The 20,366-nt window shown below is 47.0% G+C and overlaps 5 protein-coding genes across 5 annotated transcripts; 1 reads left to right on the top strand and 4 right to left on the bottom strand.

Moving 5' to 3' along the window:
- Positions 1-553: 553 nt before the first annotated feature.
- GL218_05296 (Protein argonaute 1A) lies at positions 554-2,793 on the bottom strand (the record flags this gene model as incomplete). Its single annotated transcript, XM_033581947.1, has 4 exons — positions 554-1,959; positions 2,024-2,072; positions 2,130-2,377; positions 2,433-2,793. The coding sequence occupies 4 exons, from the start codon at positions 2,791-2,793 to the stop codon at positions 554-556; spliced, it is 2,064 nt and encodes a 687-aa protein (XP_033434793.1).
- Positions 2,794-4,610: 1,817 nt separating this feature from the next.
- Positions 4,611-5,627, bottom strand: GL218_05295 (putative 3-hydroxyisobutyrate dehydrogenase protein; the record flags this gene model as incomplete). Its single annotated transcript, XM_033581946.1, has 1 exon — positions 4,611-5,627. One exon carries the CDS (start codon positions 5,625-5,627, stop codon positions 4,611-4,613), a length of 1,017 nt encoding a protein of 338 aa, XP_033434796.1.
- Positions 5,628-9,997: 4,370 nt separating this feature from the next.
- Positions 9,998-10,549, top strand: GL218_05294 (putative mynd finger protein; the record flags this gene model as incomplete). The annotated part of the gene is made up of 1 exon (XM_033581945.1): positions 9,998-10,549. The coding sequence occupies one exon, from the start codon at positions 9,998-10,000 to the stop codon at positions 10,547-10,549; it is 552 nt and encodes a 183-aa protein (XP_033434795.1).
- Positions 10,550-11,737: 1,188 nt separating this feature from the next.
- Positions 11,738-12,804, bottom strand: GL218_05293 (Zinc-binding alcohol dehydrogenase domain-containing protein cipB; the record flags this gene model as incomplete). The annotated part of the gene is made up of 2 exons (XM_033581944.1): positions 11,738-12,478; positions 12,550-12,804. 2 exons carry the CDS (start codon positions 12,802-12,804, stop codon positions 11,738-11,740), a joined length of 996 nt encoding a protein of 331 aa, XP_033434798.1.
- A 1,178-nt stretch (positions 12,805-13,982) lies between these two features.
- Positions 13,983-19,374, bottom strand: GL218_05292 (uncharacterized protein; the record flags this gene model as incomplete). Its single annotated transcript, XM_033581943.1, has 4 exons — positions 13,983-14,044; positions 14,105-15,830; positions 15,878-18,282; positions 18,645-19,374. 4 exons carry the CDS (start codon positions 19,372-19,374, stop codon positions 13,983-13,985), a joined length of 4,923 nt encoding a protein of 1,640 aa, XP_033434797.1.
- Between the last annotated feature and the right edge of the window lie 992 nt (positions 19,375-20,366).

Below are 20,366 nucleotides of genomic sequence, written 5' to 3'. Positions count from 1 at the left end.
AGTTCGACCTTGACAGGGATCACACGAGCGGGGGATAGCACTGCCCCTATATCCATCAACTAATTAGAATCCTATCTCAAGTCTGCCGTGCTTCCGGCTCGTAAACTATTTATCATTGAATTCATAGAATTTAATAGCTGCATAGGTATATCAGGTACTTATAAATTAGTGCGTATTGTTGTTAGAATCTGAAGTAAATTGGTATGAAACAATATTTAACCGATCATCTCTCATATTCACAGAGCCAATTGAGGGGCTCGTGAGTCCATACTAGCCACCTGTAGAAAAACTTCAGTTATGAGAGCCAAGGTTGGCTTTAAATAATATATAGCAAGAGATTAGAGCACGATACCTTATAGTAATTACACGTGAGTTTATCAAACGAGTCACATTAGGTGCTTGGGCGTTTAAATGAGTACTTTGATATTCATTCTTGAGGCGGATACCAATACAATATTTTCGTAGGTATACACCTTAGCTTTAAGCATACTAATCAACACCTTGCACCTTTATCTACCTAGGTAGGAAAGGGGATTGCCATATTTAACTAGAATCACAAGTAGAACATACTATTCTCCAACTTCGGATGAATCTTCACGTCCTGCTGGGAGGGTCCGGTACCTGCACCAGCTCCACTGGTACTGCCCGCCATGGAAGGCGCCGCTGAGTTGCTCGGGGAATCAAACACATTATGAAGATAGTTCCGAGCACGCTCGCACAAGATATCAGCATAGTACGCAGGCGTACAGTAACTGACAGCCTTGGTAGCACGGCCGAACACGTAGCACATGCTTTGGGTTAATTCCTGTAGTTCATCGGCTACGTTCTTCGTAGCACCTGGCGTTTTGGACTTGCCACCCGTAGCGCCATATCGTTGGCGAAAGATCTCATCGATCACGACGAAATAATGCCCCGGCCGCGCTGTCCCCTGGAGCGCTGCGTGTGCTTGTAAAAAGAAATCCCAGCTGCGGGCCTCGGTTACCCCGCGATCTACAACAGTCCCCGGCTTGGTGTTGCCCGAGCGGTCTGCGTCGGCTTCTTTAGTCGGATAGAATCTCGTGTGATGACGCTTTCCAACTACAACCATAGTTAGACGCGGAAGCCCCTTTTTCTGGTCTGGGGGCGGATACACCTCTGCACATGCAGCACGTAGTAGTGGTAGCTCCTCGTCGAGGACCTTCTGATATTGCCCTTCAGAGACACCATCGCGATATACTAGAATGTTCTCTGGAAGTGTTGCGTGTTTTCCCTTCTCACGCCATAGACGAAGGCGTGACTTGAGCATGTCTTTGAGGTCTTTCACCATCTCTTCTCGTCCCTTCTGGACACGCAGCATACCAGGCCATTGTCCGAGCTTGTTATCGATGCTGGCTACCATACCAGCAACGCTTGGCGCTACCTTGCTTGATCCTGGGGATGGATGGGTCACATCAATACCCACTACCATCGTCTTGTTTTCGCCAATTATTCCCAAGTTGGCAGGAGTGATAACCTGGTTGTCACCACCCAATTTTAGATTGACTTTCAGGGCCAAATTGCGGAAGTATTGATCTTGCCCCTGAGGCTTAGCAATCTTGCTGCCGACACTACAGATGGTGTGAATACCATACTTGACGTCGCCGAGCTGTTTAATACGGTAGTACAGTGGAATAGGGGTCGCTGGTAGAATAATAAAAAGGAGGTTCAACGACGATGCTGCTTGTTTAATGAAGTCTTCAAGCGCAGAATCATCTGTATCTCTCAAAGAAACCCGCTGCACCTGAAGTGGTTGCTTTGCAGCAATGCCAGCGTCAATTAGCACCAAGTGAAGCTTACGAACAAGCTCCCTAAGACTATCGGACGTGAACGTCTGGGCTCTCGGGTATCCAGGCATGTCAACATACAAACAAGACCATTTCTCCAATGCCGTGCTAGTGTGGAACTTGAGGCTCGCGGCGTTACGGGGCACCATGTTTCCAGCTACCGGCCATCATTTGGGCAGGCTGGTTTTGTTTATAGACGACTCTCGGCCCCTGGAGAACACGACCGTGGACGGTAATGAGGTCAGGAGACACAGAAATACCGTATTGCTTCTGCGAGGAATATCCTAGTTAGCATAGCAACAATAAATGAATACAACAGCGACTTGCCAGAAGAGGGTTTGTATCGGGAGATAGTCCCGCAGTCTGCAGGCCTTTTCCGACGATAGATAAAGCATTATCTACAGGTTTACGAACGGCAAACTTAATCATATTCTGGGTCTCGGACGGGTCAAGTTTTGTTTTAGCTGGCTGACCTGGTACAACATAGCAGACTTGGGCGGGTAGGTACGAGGGGTTTTCCCTATTCCCGACATTGACGACTGGCAGGTTTGTGTTGTCTATACGAATTCCATGTGCTATACAATTGTCAGTGGTGAATGTCTTAGCTACTTCAAACGTCCGATAGCTTACACGTAAGGAAATGATCGAAAACAGATATGTACTTTCCGCCAGCAGCACCAGGCTTGCCCTGAGGCTTCGGTGCCTTTCCACCTTTCTTCTTGCCCGTGGGTGAAGCGTCAGACGGTGGCTTCGACGATGGATTTTCGTCAAGCCAAAACTGCACGTCCTTGGCTCCGGCTCCGAACGCTCTCACAATGGGGGGATGGGGGCTATTATAACCATCATTCCTATTGGCAAGACCGTAGATAGATTTGATTCGTTCAATGACTTTGCCAGACTTATTCCGTCTTTCTTTTAGATGAGTACTCTTGACTCTTATCTTCAGGAAGTCGTTTAACTTGAATAGGCCCCTTTGAGACCCGAATTTCATGATGAGCTGGTCCAGTGGGCCTTCGGGGTAGAAGGCGCCATGGCTCACATTGACGTTGACAAGGATGCGAGCTGTTGCCGCACGGACACTAGCGGAAGAAACCACGCATAGCTACCAGACAACTACCAAGATCATAGGTGTCGGATCTCTCGCTCAAAGAGAAAGTCTTGGATGAGCCGATTGTAGCAAGATTCCCGGTGGATTTCGCATAATGATTCAGGAAAATATTGATTCCTTGAATTGTGGGTTGCTTCTCATTATATTGAGCCGAAAAATTGGTGGATGTGAGAAAGTCAGTTAACGCAGAAACCGATAGGACATTGGTAAATTGCATCTTAACAGTATACTGCTGAGCACCATCGCGAGGATCATCTTCGTCTTCTCCTCGATATGTAATCACTATGTCCTGGTCTTCAAACTTCTGTCGGGAAATGAGCGTTGACTTAAAGTCTGTCACTATATCGTTCTTGAAAGGTGACAACTGGGGTGTGTCGAGAAGTAAGTGAATTATTCGAGCCTTCTTCCTACCCGTGGCAACAGGTTTTATTTCTGATATGTCGTAACGGTAAAGTACCAGCTTAGGCGAAGCTGTGAGGGCAAAGTAGTTTGCCCATAGTACGACACCTGATCCCTTTGTGCCATAGTTGGGCCGACAAGGAAAATTGTCAGTAAGGCTAAGGTTTGAGAGGTTGACAGATGCTTTGCTAGCTTGGATGGCGTCCTCGACTCTCGACACATTCTGATCTGGTGCTGGGATTCCATTTGAACCACTTTGAAGTATATAAGTATATCGTATATGCTTTGAAGGAGTAAGGGGCACTTACGGGTATACAGGGAGGCCCGAGGCCCCGGAACCACCTCCACCGCCGCCGCCGCCGCCGCGACCGCCTTGGTATGAACCTCCACGACCACTCTGGAACGACCCACCACGGCCACCTTGGAACGAACCGCCACCACCTCCTTGAAATGGACCACCTCGACCTCCGCCTCCACCTCTACCTCTGCCTCTGCCGCCTCCGCCACCTCTATCACCTCTGCCACGGCCAGACATAGTAGGTAGTGATGACTGTTAAGTGTGATATAGGTACCTAAGTAAAGTGATGAAGAGGAGAAAGTTGGAAGGAAGAAAAAGGTTGTCTGAGGGAAGTAAGATAATAAAATTATTAGAATTAGGAATGCTAGGTATTATTAAGGCAGACAGGGTGCACGTTTGTTCTTGCCAGGCTCGCTTTTTTTTTGCCATGCAGCTACATGTATGGTGCAGTAGGTACCTACCTATGCAAGTCGTCGAGGGGTTACACAGCGTGGGGAGTACGCTAACCCATTGGAAGGTAATATGATATGACATAATGCTAGAAGTATTTCGTATAAGTATAGGTAGGTACCTCTTACCTACATGTAAAGACCTCTTATACGGTATATCTCTATATATATGCTAATCTTAAATCAATAGGTCAACAATGAGATAAATACAATTAATCCCTGTAAATCTCGAAAATAAAATATATGTAAAATAAAATAAAAATAAACATAATATCCAGATGAGAAATGTCTGAGATAATACGGCTGTCCATGTAACACGTGATTATAAGCTCTTGCTGGCATGGTTCCATTGATGTCATGTACATATTCAATGGTACCTAAATGCATAAGATTACGGCTCCAAGACCTACCTAACATACATGTACCTTTAGGATGTATCTAACCTAACCTACCAAATACAATGCTCAGAATTGTTTAAACCACTCAGCCTACCTCTTATGCCAACTCACCAACTCACCAATTCGATCGCCTCCCGATTCTCAAATACAATGTAACTAATCAGTATCGCATTGATCCTCTAGGAACCCTCTCCGCTGCCCGTCGCTCGAGCCCGTCTCGGACTTTGAATGTAACGATTCTGGATTCTTTTCCCATATTTTTCGGTTAAGAGCAAATCGGAAGCGGTCAACCCTAAACATCCTCTCCAGCACAATCGTCTTCACCCGCACCACAGCCTCCCGTGAAAATGTGCCTCTCTGCCAGTCATACGAGCAAAGCACTGCTCGCTGCATTCCCCCTTCTTGCCCACATACTATAAGAGCGGTGGGTGGTCGTACTGCATAAAACACTGTGGCTGTACGCGTGTATGTATCGATCAGTGTAAATGGCCTCTCCTCCCCATTGGTGTAATTCGTCTTGTTTCTGTTTGTGGGATTCAATGCAGGGGTACTCTCTTTGGGCGGGAGAGCCTCGCACTCATCATACGTCGAGAGTTTGTGTTGCGATAACGTACTTCCTGCGACACTCCACTTCAACCGTCCCTGGTTCAAGCCGAAGATGTTACGTTCAACCCAGCCTAGGTTAGATGGGACACCCTCAATACCAATGAACATGGCCTGGGTAGACCAAAACTCGCCGCGGTAGAGCTCAAATATCATGTATGGAGCAAGAAGGAAGATAATTGCCCCTGGCACAAGAAAGACAATTCCTATAGCAAGGGTGACCTGCATACCCGCACCCAGCCCTTCTAAACTAACACCATTGTAAGATAATGACTGCATTTGTGAAAGTGTAGCAGCCACAATTGATACCATCAAGATACCACCGAATAGGTAAGCTGGCATTGTTCGAAGCGCTACCTTCGCGAAGGTACGAGCGGTTGTCGGTCTCTTAAAAAAGGCAACCTGATCCATACGATCCCACTGAATCGAGGCTCCAACCGCACCATCTAACGTAACAGACTGGTCATCAACAATACCAGCTACTTGGCACCGCGGTTCGATATCCCAGAGTCGTACTCCAAAAGCGTCTTCGATCTGGTACCACGGAGCGTTCCGATGAAGTGGTTGCATGCATATGAGTCGTTCCAGTAGTGCATCATTGACGTTAGCTAGGGATAACCTAGCGAATGCCTCAAACTGGAATCCTTGTCGTTAGTTATTGGTCTTCGGCGCAGAAGTCCCATGAGAGCATATGCGATATCACCCTCCCTAAACTTCTGCGTATTCCGTTCTGCTAGACATTCCAGACCGATGCTAACTAATTCTAAAGGGGACAAGTGAATTGTTGATTCGAAATGGTCGACAAGCTCCCTCACACGATCAGCGTCTTTCCACACGGCCCGAGATGGAAAGTCGCGTTTGGCTAACTCTTCGGGTAGCCCAGGTTTACCGTAAAAGTACAACTTGATCCGGAACTCTGATGGACATAGTAAAATTTCCGGGAGGGTCCAAAGACGATCACCATATGCCTGTAGCCACTTGATCGTGATGGCCTCATTATATGTCTCTGGGGTGCCTTGAATTTTACTTTCGAGGGAAGGTCCCACGAGAATAACCATCGAATGTGCTGCTCCAAATATCGCAATTCGGTACACATCATCGCTCTTGCTGTTAGCTTTATTCTCTCCAGTAGCCCCTGACTGAGAGTCGACATCGAATACACTCAAAGTCTACCAGAAAGCCACCCTATTAGCTGAACGGGCAGCCTCTACTCCTTGTTTTAATAAAGCTTGTCGGTCTTTCTTCGCTATTGGTACGAGCTCTCCTCTTTGATCTTCGGAAAGGCCCGTCCACCTAGTTGGATCGTAGATCTCTCCTTCAGAATCTACGCAGAACTGATGTCGCGTATACGAAAGGAATACAAAACCGTTATACGCGTGCTCTCCGTGATCTCTGATCCAATCCGACACCTTGCAGGTCTTGAATTCGGCGCCACTCTGTTCATGACCATCTGTAACGAAGCATAAATACCTAGGGCCGAAATGTCGAGGTAATAATCCGTCGCTATCGCCGTTAGTCGCGCTAGGTCTTTCACGTGCAGTCGTTATCGGGCGAGAGATTGCTCTTGCTTCTATGTCTCTAGGTCTATGCTGGTCCTTTCCTCTTCTTCGGATTCATCTTTGTTTTGTCCCTCGTAGCGGTTTCGCGATACTCTTGGGTAACGCCAGTCTCGATAGAGGATAGGGTCGTAGAATCCCTGGTTTCTAAATTGACCTTCGAGGCTCTGTGGTATGATGAGCTATAAAGTCGTCAATGCAAGTCCATATTGGTTAACAGGTGGTGTCCGTAGCCTTACAGCAACGCTAGGGATGTGCAGCATGGGAGCAGACAGACGAGAAAAAGCAGAAAATCGGTCCCATCTGCAGACATATCTCGCTTCTCTGTGCCCGTCCTTATACCTGAAAGAATACATCCAACAAACTAGTCTCATGATGATCGGAATGCGCCGTTTCGGTTCTCCTTTAAAGCCCCAGTTTCTACCTCCAATAGGCGCATGGCTATAGCTAACTGTGTTTTTAACGCCTTGCACAGTTAACGGGGCCAGTCTTCCATCCTCTGGACGTAAGAATGCTCTTGGACATCATATTTGTCCTTGATTAATTTGTATCTTCCCAGGGCATCCTTATGGCGTAGAGTCTTGGCTAACATGTTGTCGAGGTTATTTGCAGGTTTGGAGTTTTAGAGCAACTAATGGCTATTTAGCCAAGGGAAAGGATTTCAAAGAAGTCTTCGCTTTCCCGAGGTCTGTTAACCGATGTTCTAATACGAGAAAGTATAGAAATTAAAGACATCCTATTGTGCAAAGGCTTATTAATTTCTATTGGGGCAGAACATTTAAATAACAGACTCAGGGGCTGAAAACAAGCCTAATGCAGCTATATACAGACAGACGGCCATCCTAATACTCAGGAATGCAGTATAAATAATATTTGCCTTCATATCAAAACGGGTTTAGGCTTAGGAGCAGTTTTGACGAATATCCTGCTATGAATATACCTGAAATATACTAAACAGACCTCAGCTGTGAAGCCTAAGTACCGTTAGAAAATCCTTCGTGCACGCTAGGAAGTAATGATACGCGTTTCTGACCAAATACAATTGATGATGAAGCACGCGCTGTGTAAATAGCGCACTTAGTTGCATTATAGCTGCCTGTTTGCAATGCTACCACATATTGCCCCCAACCCTATGTGACCAGTCATGATCATCAATATGACACGGCTATTCTTATTTGTGATGACTTAGCGTGAATGGTTAGACAAGGCTGTCGCATATTACTGAGATTGCGTGGATAGTACTTGATCGCATGATACTAAGCAGCCCCCATCATGCTAAGTAATAAAATATTACATGACTAGTTCCCTATGCCTCGAAAGAAAACGCCTATGAAGTTAGTCTCATACCGCAGACAAGTCCTTAATTTCATAGCCTAGGTACCTCAGTGAAAGATCTATCAGACGTAAATGACCATTAGTGTATACGACTGGTGCATATAACTGGTGCATATAATTCAATGTAGATATATATCATTTAAATGATATATATATGATATAATATAGAAGTCAAGCATTCCAGTGGTGCCTAACACTAGTTTATCGTCAACCAGTATAAAATTCTATATATAGACGTAAAGGAATCAAAAGATGCTACCTTGGTCCAAAAGGTCTGCTGGATTAATATATTCTATTCCTTGAAAACATCCTAGCCATTTTTTTTTAGCTGCCCTCCATTCCGTCTGCCCTTTCTTGTTGATGAAAACTAGCTAAAATCTCAGCCGTAGCAATTTAGGTAAAGATCTTAGACTAATGTCGATACGATGGACAAACGCTAAGCAGATGGTCCAACCGGACCTTTTCTCAATCGCGGAGACGGCTGATAAATATATGAAACGAAATGATTTACGGCGGAATTGTACGCTGGAGAGTAGATTAATTTGTCGCTGATCATCATGATAGATTTAACACTGGTGTTAATATTAGCACTAATATTCTTACAGCTATAGGGTATGATATGAAGATATGGAAGTGCTATAACGAACATAATGATAGTAAAAACAGGTCCATATGATGAGTTGTATTTCGCCAGTCCAATCGATGGTATTCAACTTGAGAATTGCTATTAAGTCCATGATGTACTGCCTCTGTATTTAGGTCCTTGGTGATATTACATGCTCAGTAGGTTGTAATACGGAACTTCAATGTGAATGTAATTGTGCGGGGAATACATTAACTAGAGGGATGTATTGGTTTATAGGGTATTATGTCTTATGTATTTAACCATCATAGTATCATTGTCGATTACCCCTGAATCCTTTGGAGATCACGATGCACGATCGATCAAGGTCGTGATACCCGTATAATTTTAAGTTTGAAAAGAAAAGGCGAAGGAAATAGCATTGTTGCATTGTGGATGTATTGATAACCCATCTACCTACCTAATCTTTAAATGCAACAAATTAAACAAAGCATCATATATCCCTTTTCGTATGAACATATTCCCATCAATTGAGTCTATCAAGCAGATAAGAGGTATATATTGAGGAATATATGAAGACTTCGAGCTGTATTACCAACATCGATTACACCTAAGACGTCATGGCGAAGAAGAGGAGTAAGAACAAGCGTAGAAATAAAAACAAAAAGAAAATACCAACCGAAAATACTTCCAGTGACAACGAATCCAAAGAAAACGAGCCCATAGAGGACGAACTCGAGGAAGACGAACCTAGCGAAGACAAGCCCAAAGAAGACGATCCTAAAGAAGACAATCCCAGAGAAAACGAACTTGATGACAACGAACCCAAAGAAAATAAACCTGATGAAAAAACATCCGATAAATGCATAGCTAATGAAAAGGACATTCTACGGATACAGGAATTACAAGCGCTCATCCAGCACAGAATAACTGAATTACACAAACAAACCATAAAACCACAACCCAATGGATTCAACAACAGATCCAACCTTCTCCTTCAATGGGGATTTTGTGCGGAAAGATTCTGTGTAAAGCGTGATGGATTGTTGGTATGCAACGATTGCAAAGCCGCTGCCTACTGCTGCAGGGACCATCAAATCAAAGACTTTCCCCTTCACAAGGAGATTTGCTCCCGTGTAAAAAAAGCACTAAAGAATATGGCCGAGGAGGAGGAAAAGCTACGAGCACATCCAGGTGATGACGACTTACCTGCCAACCCCTTTGAGACGATCCTGGGTCGATTTTCGTTTTATGACGCCACGTTCCCCTACTTATTACAGCGTTGTAGGGTCATAATTTCTTTAAGAGATATTCGCGACGGCATAGCCGTCGAGGCTATGTTACACCATTGTCTCGAGGTGTTGAGGCTGGACAATCGGGACCAGCATTGCGTACGGGGCTAGGTGCCAGGACTCTATCTGCGCCTAGGAAGAGACCAAGATGCTTACGACTTCGTGAAATGGTACATGCTCCCTCACCTGGGGGACTTCAAATGGTCAAACCTTTCCGAGCAACTTCTTAACTACCACAAAGAGGATGCATTTGAGAGCGTCAGTATCTTTCTTGATTACCCAATCATTACAAGCCACCTTATCTTCATCGCGCAGGTGAAACTCAAGCTCCTTCTAGACATTCGCATGTTAGAGCGTGAAGCCAAGAAACACGGTAGCCCCGCCAGTTACGAGACAAAGATGGAGTGGCTGTGTAAACATGCTGTCAGCGATATACTCTTTGGACGACAAGACATTGTGGAACGGGATGATTGGAGTGACATCAAGAAGTCCCTAGGTGCACAGTTCGCCCAGTTACATGAGCGAATTGAGAAACGCAACCCAAAATACTGGCCTACCCTGAAGAACCCTGATGCTTTGTTTACTGGGGTTCCCGGACATAATTTCGAGGCAGGCTCACCGGAAGAGCTCATCGTCATGTTTACGCTGACGTGTAAGTCGTGGTTTGAGTGCCCTCCTGTACTTAAAGCAGTCCGTATGTTTACCGTTTTACACTCCGACCACTAGACAATACCGTGCCTAGAGCTAAAACGTTGATAACCCGTCATACTACAATGGGATGTTGGAGATTACGGCGCCAGTAGGTTTCTTTTGCTACTGATGCTTTCTTTCGGGAATCATGGAGCGAGACATATCAACTGCAGAAGAGCATTCAGGATATTGGTACGTGTACTAGATAATGGTTGGAAGGAAACAAACGACTTGTTAGTGGTTAGCAATGATAGAAAAGCGGGAAATGAAGCAGACTGATAATGAAAAATGACTAGCGAAGATAAAAGATAGCTACGATAGATATTATCAAGAATAATTTTCACCAATCTCGCTATTTCCTTTCCTACTATGACTTACGCCATACTTGCTGAACCCCTTGTTTCTTGTACTATACCATAAAGAGCCCCCGCATCTTAACTATTACAGGTAGCCATGCGTTTGAACCTGTATACACGTCAAGAGCCTTGATTTCGGGGCTCAGCTGTATTACTGGAATATCACCCGTACCCGAAAGTTCCTTTTGTCCCCGATACGCGGTGATAATCATAGGCGTTATCCCCTTAGTAGTGTAAGAAAGCTAGTACTAATGTTCATGCATGTCAATCCCTATTGGGAGCTGTACAAGCAGGTACCTAGAGGTATGCATACCGGGCTTTAGCTCAAGTGATAATGTTCGAAATTTTAATCAGCTTACTGATTCTGGTTAATGTTATCTCCTGAAATATATGAGGCTCCGGTCTTACATGTGTACCACATTCTGGGTTTATGATAGCTATGGCCGATAAGTCCGGTTAGGTATAAACTGCGATTTAATCCACCAACATGTATGCATGAATTGGGGCTCATATGATTGGGTCTATATAGTATAGGTGTTACTCAGTTACAGCTGATGTGAAGGCATTATTAAAACTATTAAGAGACTAAATTCGAAGTTATTGCCGGGTATACAGGGTTTTATCAGGACCATCATTTGCATATAAATTTCGTATAAGATCGTACATACATCAGTATTCTACTACTATTTTAATGCTAGAGTTATAAATGAATTTTCATTAGTAGGTGCAGGACTAAATATAAACATGCCAGACTATCGTTCAGGAATCTTAGAAATAGGAGTGGAATAGGGGTAGAATTAGCTACCTCATAAATCTTAATTATCAAAACGCCACACAAAGTGATTCACTCCTGAACACAGGAAAATCTCTACAAGCCTCCCGCCAAAACAACAATCTTCTTCGCCGAAACGCCCTTCCTCACAACATCCAACCCCTCCTGAATCCCTTCCAACCCCTTAGTAGCCACCACCTCCGGCGTAGGCGCAACCTTATACGTTCCCAGTCCCAGCGCCTCCTCCAGAAACCCACCGAAAAGCTGAGAGCTAGTATCATAATACATGCCCCTCCCATCCTCCCCGCCAAATACAAACTTCGCTTCAACACCCTCCGGCACCGCCCCCTCCGGAATAACGTTGGCGCACGCGACGAATGGCTTCTGCCGCAAGCGGTGCGAGATCTGGCAGCACGGCGCAATGGCATCGCCGGTCATTCCCGCGGCTTGGAAGATCCCCGCGCAACTACTTTTATCGAGTTCAGCCACTATGTCGTCGATGACCGTCGCACTGTTATAGTCAAACACCATATCCGCGCCCAGACCAAGCACATATTCAAAGTTCCGCGGCGAGCATGTAGCGAGAACGTTGAATCCGGCTGCTTTCGCTAACTGTATCGCGTTGCTGCCGACGCCGGAAGCGCCGCCCCAGATCAGGACCGATTTCCCGGTTCTCGGGGCGCCGGAAGCCTTGGAGGGGGAAGAGAAGAGCGGATACTTGGGTCCGAAGAGCGCGTGGCCGGCCGTAGCCAAGCAGAGCGGGAACACGGCTGCTTCGGCGAAGGATAGTGAGTCTGGGATCTTAACAGCTAGGGCGGGATCTAGCACCACGTAGTCCTGGAACGCGCCGTTTTCAGGTTTACCCAGGGATGATGTGCCATCGCGTAGCCGAGGACACGCTCACCTACTTTGAATCGCCGAGAGTTGGATCCTAAGCCCACGCGCTCGATGGTTCCGGCGATATCCTGGCCTGGGATCAGGGGGTACTTGAAAAACGGAAGGGGGTGGTTCTGGATAAAGGCGTCGACGGGGTTTAAACCCCAGGCGCGAACTTTTACAAGTACTTCATCCTCAGAGAAGGTGGAAGGGATAGCGGTCTCGCGGATGGTGCCTGGGACGCCGGCTTTGTCTTGCCAGAAGGAACGGTTGGTGGTTGGAGACATTGTTATGAGTTGATGTTGAGATACGAAAATAAAGTCGAGATACTGCTTAAATATACTTGTGGTGAGACGAAATGAAAATGTATTACGTAGAAAATGATATATATTTTGGCCAAGTGGAAAAGCTACCTAGTTAATATACCCAGCGCCAATAATGTATTAAAAGCCATGATGCATTTTCTCCTAGGGGTTTTCCTAGGGAACAAACGATCAACATGGATGTCTAAGGACCAGAGTCATTCACATGTGTGGAGTTTACAATGACCAAAATAGGATGGAGTAGGTGGATTTTCGAGGTACAGATCGTAAAAGGCGGTTTGGATTGTTTTCGATGACAACGTAGATAAACTTGTTCCACGCACAATACGGACTTAACCAGCCGTAGAGTATCCCGATAGGGACATCGCACTTCGTACATTGAGGACTTACCATGTTATGATATTAGGACTACTGAGATACAGAAATGCGCGGGAGTTAATTTCAATATGCTTGTCTCCGATATATCCTTCGAACAACGTACTCGCAGATAATATGTCCGTTCTATGCTTTATCACCGGAGTAGTTTCGTAGACAAGCTAATTTCAGCCAGTTACACTTAGGTGTGGGTTCGTCATTAATAGGGAGGGACCACAAGCACGACCGATGGTCTCTATTAGATGCAAGCAACTAGAATAATATTCAGATCTGTTATAATGAACCAGCTAATCAAGGTTCAAAGCACTTATATCACATAATTATAACTCTCAGCCCACAACACAACTCAAGCCGACCACCAAAACGCGGGTATATGGTATAACTCAACATATAAAGTACGTTCGATTTAGCTCAGGATATCGCTCATGTCTTTGGTATCTCTCGCTCGACAGCCCCATAACCAACCAAAAAATCCGGTCCGATCAAACCAACCTGCCGCCGTGTCGGCCGCAATATTTGCTATACCCTGTGATGCCGTGCTTTTATGTCAAGCTCCCCGAAGAAACATGAAATGACCTATTGATCCTTTTCCTCCATCCTTCTCTATAGAAGATGAGATTGGGTCATAATGTAATAATACCAAAATCCGAACGCCTGTGAAGGGGTAATTACTATATCTAAATTGCGGCGATCCAGCAGCCACATATTATTAACCGTGCATTCATTCACTCGTGAATTTAGCTTCTGAAATCAACTCGAAATGGGGTTTAAAACGTCTCGGACTCCTGGCTGATAACGCTGGAAGGACTGGCTATTGTGCCGAATGTATCTATTAAAACAGTCAGTGGAATGAACTCTTTGTCATGGGAATATGGTAGAAAGTATTTACCTCGCTTGCGTCGCCTCTCCTCTCCGTCGTCGCTACCCCGGCTAGGGGTCATAGCCCTAGGTCCGCTGGGCCTTCGAGCCGGAACTCCTAGAGCTCCACTTAGGTTCCTATTTTCCGGCTTCGGACTGCTGGAGTGATAACTTCCGGCGTGCGTGGCCGTAGCTGTGCCATAGCCACTTTCGACGCTGTGGAACGGCAAGGGGCTGCCGTGCTTGTTTTGAAGCTTGTTCACCCTGTCATGTTGAGCGGGCGATGAGCTATCTAATGGCTCTTTTGGAGGTCGCGGTGGTCCTAGAGGACTGGGCGATGGCATCTCCTGTTGCCAGTTATAATCATCTCCATTGCCGGAATTTATGGCACTGTTGTCGCTATACCGATTGGTACTGTGCATAGGAAGCCTGTGGAGGGAGGTAGCTGAGCCAGCCCAGTCGGCTGACCCTGGAGACATCGCATTGTCGTAGTCTTGTGCTGAGGTCTCTAGCGCCGTTCTGAATCGCTCCGTCTGTCCTTGTCGTGGCTGTGGGTGCTGCAAGTTTAGTGAGTTGCGATGAACCCTGTATTTGGGATCCTCGGGAGTATAGTAGGCAGCAGGCTCGGGTTGAGTATACGCAGCTGGCTGGGGTTGCTGCATATTGGTTGTATCAGGTTGGTTCTCGACCACAGAGGGTGCGCGGAGCTCTTGTTCCGAAAAGCCCGAGTGTAGCTTATCTCCTTCATATACGTTCTGAGGTTGGAATTGATCATAATTGGCTAAGTCCGAGCCAGATCGAGATGGAGGGTGTCGTAGGAACTCCTCAGGAGGGTCGTGCTTCTTAGAAGCCCCACTGCTACGGAAGACTCTTCCTATACTCGATGTCGTCGTCTCGGACCACCGTGAGATTTTGGGGAAGAGACTGGATGAGCCCCGCGATTTATGCTTCTTGCTCTCTTCGGTTCGAGGGGTGTTCTCGTTGCTCATCGAATAATTCTGCGCCTGAGATGCGGTCTGAGGTGGCGTTCCAAGAGGTACTGAACCACCTCTAGACCTTTCGGAGCTGGGTGAGAGCATTCCTCCATGCATCTCATATTGGCTTGGTGGCGGCATGGAATGGTCATTGTACTCACCCTCGTCTTCGGGTACTGTGCTGATACGATGGTCTGAAAACTTTCGCTCGCTAGCTAATCTGTTGGAGGTCCCGCGAGACTGGGGTATCGATAGGTGTCCCGACTGGCTTGCGTGACTAGCCGTCGAGGTCCCGGCATGGCCTTCGGGCTCGTAGCCTCGATCTTGCTCATACTGAACATCCGGTTGGATACCCTCAATCGACTGAGCCCGAGTGCTTGTGCCTACTGGGCCGGCGGTCTGGTGCTTGAGGACGTTAACATCGTCAAGTAGCTGGTTGAGTAAATCTTCTATTCTGGTTAGATCATTAGCACCCTTGGAACTGAGTCCCTGGAGTGCACGTCGAAGGATGTTGCGCTTCTTCGTGTTCACGTCCTCTGTGCCGGCCTGAGATCCTCCTTGAATTGATCGCGCACTGCTGCCGGGGAAAGGTCGAGGTCCGCCTATATGGCGTTTGACTGTCTTCTCTGTATCTTCTTTAACTTCATCAACGACTCGATCCGCGTTGTCCACTAACATCCTCTTGAGGTCTTCGAAGGAGTTCCGCATTTCAGCCGCCGACCGCACTAATGTAACAAGTATCTCAGTATCTCGCGCACTTCGTTGCGCATCGCGAACCATAAGCTGCATACCAGTTAGTAAAATTTCAAGCATGTCGGAGTCATACATACGTGTTCCATCAAAGCAATGATGTCTTTCGATTGGATCCTGTCAATTCCAGTTCCAGTAGAGGGATCGTAAAGCGGAGTGCCCATTGCTTGGGACAGGCCTGCGAGCTGCCTCGTGTCTTTAGGTGCGTAAAACGGATCTTCAGATTCTCCATTCAACAACCCCACGTCCTTACCCTGTATATTAGATGCGTCGCGGATATCGTTCGGCGCTGCGGAGATGTAACCCTCATCGGCGCCAGGGATTCCTGGACTGCCTGTGTTGAAGCCACCACGGTAAACGTCTGCTCCAAAACCAGTTGCACCAAGCATGTTCCCATCCAGGCCAGGAAGATTGGCAATCGGGCTAGTTCCCTCATAAGGGTTTGTGACTAAGGTATCTCGTTTGCGGTCACAAGATGTCCTCTGCCACTCGTCATCCTGGTCCTGGCTGGGTTGCCGGCTGTGCGATGTAGCTAAAGCTCCTGCGGTTGCTAGGGTAGCTGCTGCTGCTGCCACGTCGTTCATTGAAATATCGTGGCTATTATCTGGCCTATTTGCTTTGGGCGTCACGGCACGATCGTAGGCATATGATCTTTCGTGAGTTGGCGTTGACTGTTCTGGCCAATGTTCTCTAGTTCCGTCCTGTGGTCCACCAAGTGGCCCATCTACAATAGAGGAGGCTTGGTCGTCGACATATCCGATTTCCGGCATAGGATCATTAAAATCTGGGATGCCGCTAGCTCCCATCTTTGGATGTTCATAATCTGAAAGTCGATCGACGCTATGACGCGGAGTAGCGTTAGGACGGTAACCATCCTTCGCTCGTTCTTTGAAGGACTGGTTTTGCGCTCCACCCCTGCCAGTAAATTCCTTGTTTTCAGTGGAGATCTGTTGGCCCTCATTTTGTTGCTTCAGGGCAAGAGCTCTCTGAAGGGCACCGCTCGTGATAGCACTTTCGGAAGCAGTAGGGGAGTTGCGGTAGTTAGATCGAGCAACTTTTTGACCGTACTCGTTGAGATCGTATTCTACAAATTCCCTAGAAGCAGTTGAAGGGTCACGATCCTGGGATGCGGTCGGTGATTGGTCATGTTGCTGCTCAGCCGTTTCGTGACGGCTCTCTGTTGAGCGCTTAGCTGGACTCATTCCCCTTGATCTTGCGGGCTCGTCATAAGAAATTTGGGAGTCGCGGTAATCTTGTCTGAAACCCGTAGATCCACTCATGAAAGAAGGATCGAGCTGCGAACCCTCGACCAGTGATGCTACAGCAGATTCAGGGGGGAAGTTCTGGTGCACCATCTCAGCGTTTCCTCCAACGGCATGAACTGCTTGCCCCGAAGTCACCCTGTCCAATTCGCTATCCTCAGTGTATGTAGGGTCTCTATAGCCTATACCTGAGCTCATTAGGCTGCTAGCCTCATCAACAAACTCGCGACCCCGAAGATTGCTCGGGACTGAACTAGGTGAATGAAGATCACGATCATACGGCGACTTCTCGGGAGATGAGAGCTCGCTCGTGGTATGTATAGTTCTTGAATCTCGGAGTCCGTGGATATCGCTTTCTCCTTCCGTAAACCCTGATACGCTCTGAATTGGACTTAAGCCACGCCGTTCCTGCTGGTACGGAACATAACGCAAAGGAGCCGGAACATCCTGTGATCCATAGAAAGATTGTATGGGTGACGATTCGTCATCATATAGACCAGGCTCTGAAAGTTGACTGTTTTCATCATACTCGTCATCGTACCGGTTCCCATAGTCATCATTCTTGTAATCCTCCTGGTAGTCAGCATTGCCTTTGCGAGGGAGAGCTTTGAGGTCGCCATGGGAGACGTTGGCGTGTTGCGCACCCAGGCCCTGGATGTTGTGGATAGGAGACCTTGACGGCGAAGGGGTCTCCTGAATGGGCTCGATTGAGACGATACCTCTTGTGGCCTCCCTGACTGGAGTCATTTCTTCACTAGCAGAGTGAGGTCTATCTGTTTCTGCCGATAATATCGATGTTCGCGTCATATCGGATGGGTTTATTTCGCTCTGAAGTGGCATGGGTGGCACTACCTTGTGCTCTGCTTCTTCATATGCATCCCCGTACCTCTCATCGACATCGTGCTTGGGAGTTTCTGCGCGTCTCCTCCGCCGCTGTCTCTTTTCATCACCTCTGGACCGGAGTGCAGCACCAGTAACTGCAGCGCCCAAGGCGGCATCGGTAATCTTATCATGATCACGACGTGGGGTAAGCTCCTCATCTGGTATATCATCTAGAACAGAGACTTGCTCAATGCTACTCTGAGGTGATAAATCGTTTCTTGCTTCTCTATCGCGCCGTTCCTTTGACTTCGTCGATTGGGCTGTGTCGGCTGACTTCCTTTTGTTCGGAACAGAGATCTCTTCGCGAGACACCGAGGTAAGACTTGAGAGCGACTCCCGATCTTTAGGTCTCCGAGAGCGCGTTGACTCCTTTCTCTCTTGATAGCATCCAACTCCGGTAAAATGAGCCGTCGGATGGCGTCCTCTACAGTTTCAAGGAGTTTCGGATTATTAATTGATACCTTAGAGGAGGAATGTGTATCGTAAGAACGATGGCTGGAGGTTATTTGCGATGAGAGCATGCTCGAATCGGCAACTGAGACAACGGATTCCTTATTACTCCCTTTGGACCTACGTCTTTCATTTTCCTTGTCCCCAGAGCTGCCTATTCTACTCTTCGACTTATGTCTTCGTTCAGGTTTGCTTGCTTTCTCAACAGCTTTTTGCATGACACTCCGGTCATGACTGGCGCTCCTGACCTTACGATGTGTCTTTTCCGAAAGGGTGGATTCATTCCTCACTGGGCTTTTTGCACGTTTCTCATTTTGTGTGAGTGAGTTACCACCCGAATTGCCGTCCAAAAAACTGTCAGAGGGAATGGCCGAGATATCGGACATGTTGGGCGGTGGATAAGAAACCTTGCTATCAGCAGCGGGAATGAGCGGGCTTGATACTTTTCGTCGCCGATGATGGCTTCTTGGTTCTATCTCAACCTCAATCGGGTTCCGGGAGACATTGGACTCCTCAGTCGCTGATGCATAGGAGTGTAAACTCCTTACTTCTTCTGGGTCCGTCATATCCAGTTCGCTCCGAGTAATATTCGAGCTTGCGGTTGGTTTCCTCGAAACTGACCTCTTTCTCGTACTCTTAGTCTCGGTGATCTGAATATGGTCGTTTCTGCCTCGAGTCTTGGAGGGAGTCAGACGGACACGGACGCTCGGCTTGCGCTCAGAGGTACCCGAACCGACGGTACTACTAGTCTTTCCGCCTTCGAAATATTCAATGAGCAGTGAAGTCTGTGAGCGATTCGGTTTATGGCTGCGGGTTTTGATTGTCACAGGTGTTCCGTCGTCAGGGAGTGAATAATGTGATCTATCGTCGTCGGCAGGTCTAGAAACATCGGAGGGTGCAAGTTCGGTAGGTGTGGTAAGGGACTCGGTCTCGGTCGGGGCGGGTAACGGGGGAACACTGCTGGTGTCTACACTCACTCCCATTTTGCTGCCCGAGAAAGCGACCAGTTGTCAAAGTATGCGGCCACGCCTCTGGTTGATTGGCCGCTTCCTCCTTTAACCAATCCTCTCCTTGCTGCGTTGTGTTCACCCCAGCTACTGGTCAAGCGGTGAACGGTAAACAATTGCGGTCGAGAGAGAGAGCTGAATGCGGACAGGGGTCCGCGACTAGGAAGAGCCGACGTTTTGCGCAAACATTGGCCCAAGTATAGGAGGCGAAAAGACACCGTGGGATCTATGTGTAATGTGAAGGTTAATATAGGGCTAACCAGTGGTGAGTGGTCTATACAACAAGATCATACAAAAATTGAGTATGATGATAGGAATAATGATAACAATTGGCTAATAGCGTCGCAGAGAATAAATTTTACGAATAGATAAATATTCGATTCCAAGGAAAAGATAGTAACATGAAAAGGAAAATAAAATGAAATTGCAAGAAGACCGAAAATAAATTTTGTTGTTTTGGTTGTTGATAGTAAGAGATGGGATGGAGATGGAATGAGATGGATGGAAAAATAAAAGCTTCAGTTTCTTCTGTCGAATCCCAGCCCCCTCAATTGCGCTTGAATTGGCGGCACAATCGAAACCCTGCAACTATGCGAATACGCGCGCAGAGGAACAATAATCCATGTCGAAATACAACCAAAACGAAGAATTGATAGATTTTATGAGACAACTTGATACATACTTTCGAGGGACGTCAGAACATGCGATGTAAATGTTGTTCTATGTTCTGGAAGTTGAGTACCCAAATGTAGGTATTATCTTACATCCCCTTTTATGGATTCTCGTCCGGTGCAGCAAAAATGAATATGCTGGTTGGCCGAAAAGAATATGCCTCTCTTTCTTGCAGGACGATGCGTGCGACCCTTCTCTCGTCCAATACAATCGATTATATACTGGACGTGTTTTTCCGATGCCACCAGGACTATCGTCAGACAGGTGCAGGCCTGAGGCTCCCTCCTCGATTTAGC

The sequence above is a fragment of the Daldinia childiae genome, assembly GCF_008694065.1.
Source record: "Daldinia childiae strain JS-1345 chromosome Unknown Scaffold5, whole genome shotgun sequence".
NCBI classification, from domain to species: domain Eukaryota; kingdom Fungi; phylum Ascomycota; class Sordariomycetes; order Xylariales; family Hypoxylaceae; genus Daldinia; species Daldinia childiae.
The sequence above is the reverse complement of the archived record's forward strand: the minus strand, read 5'-3'. Positions and strand labels throughout refer to the sequence as shown.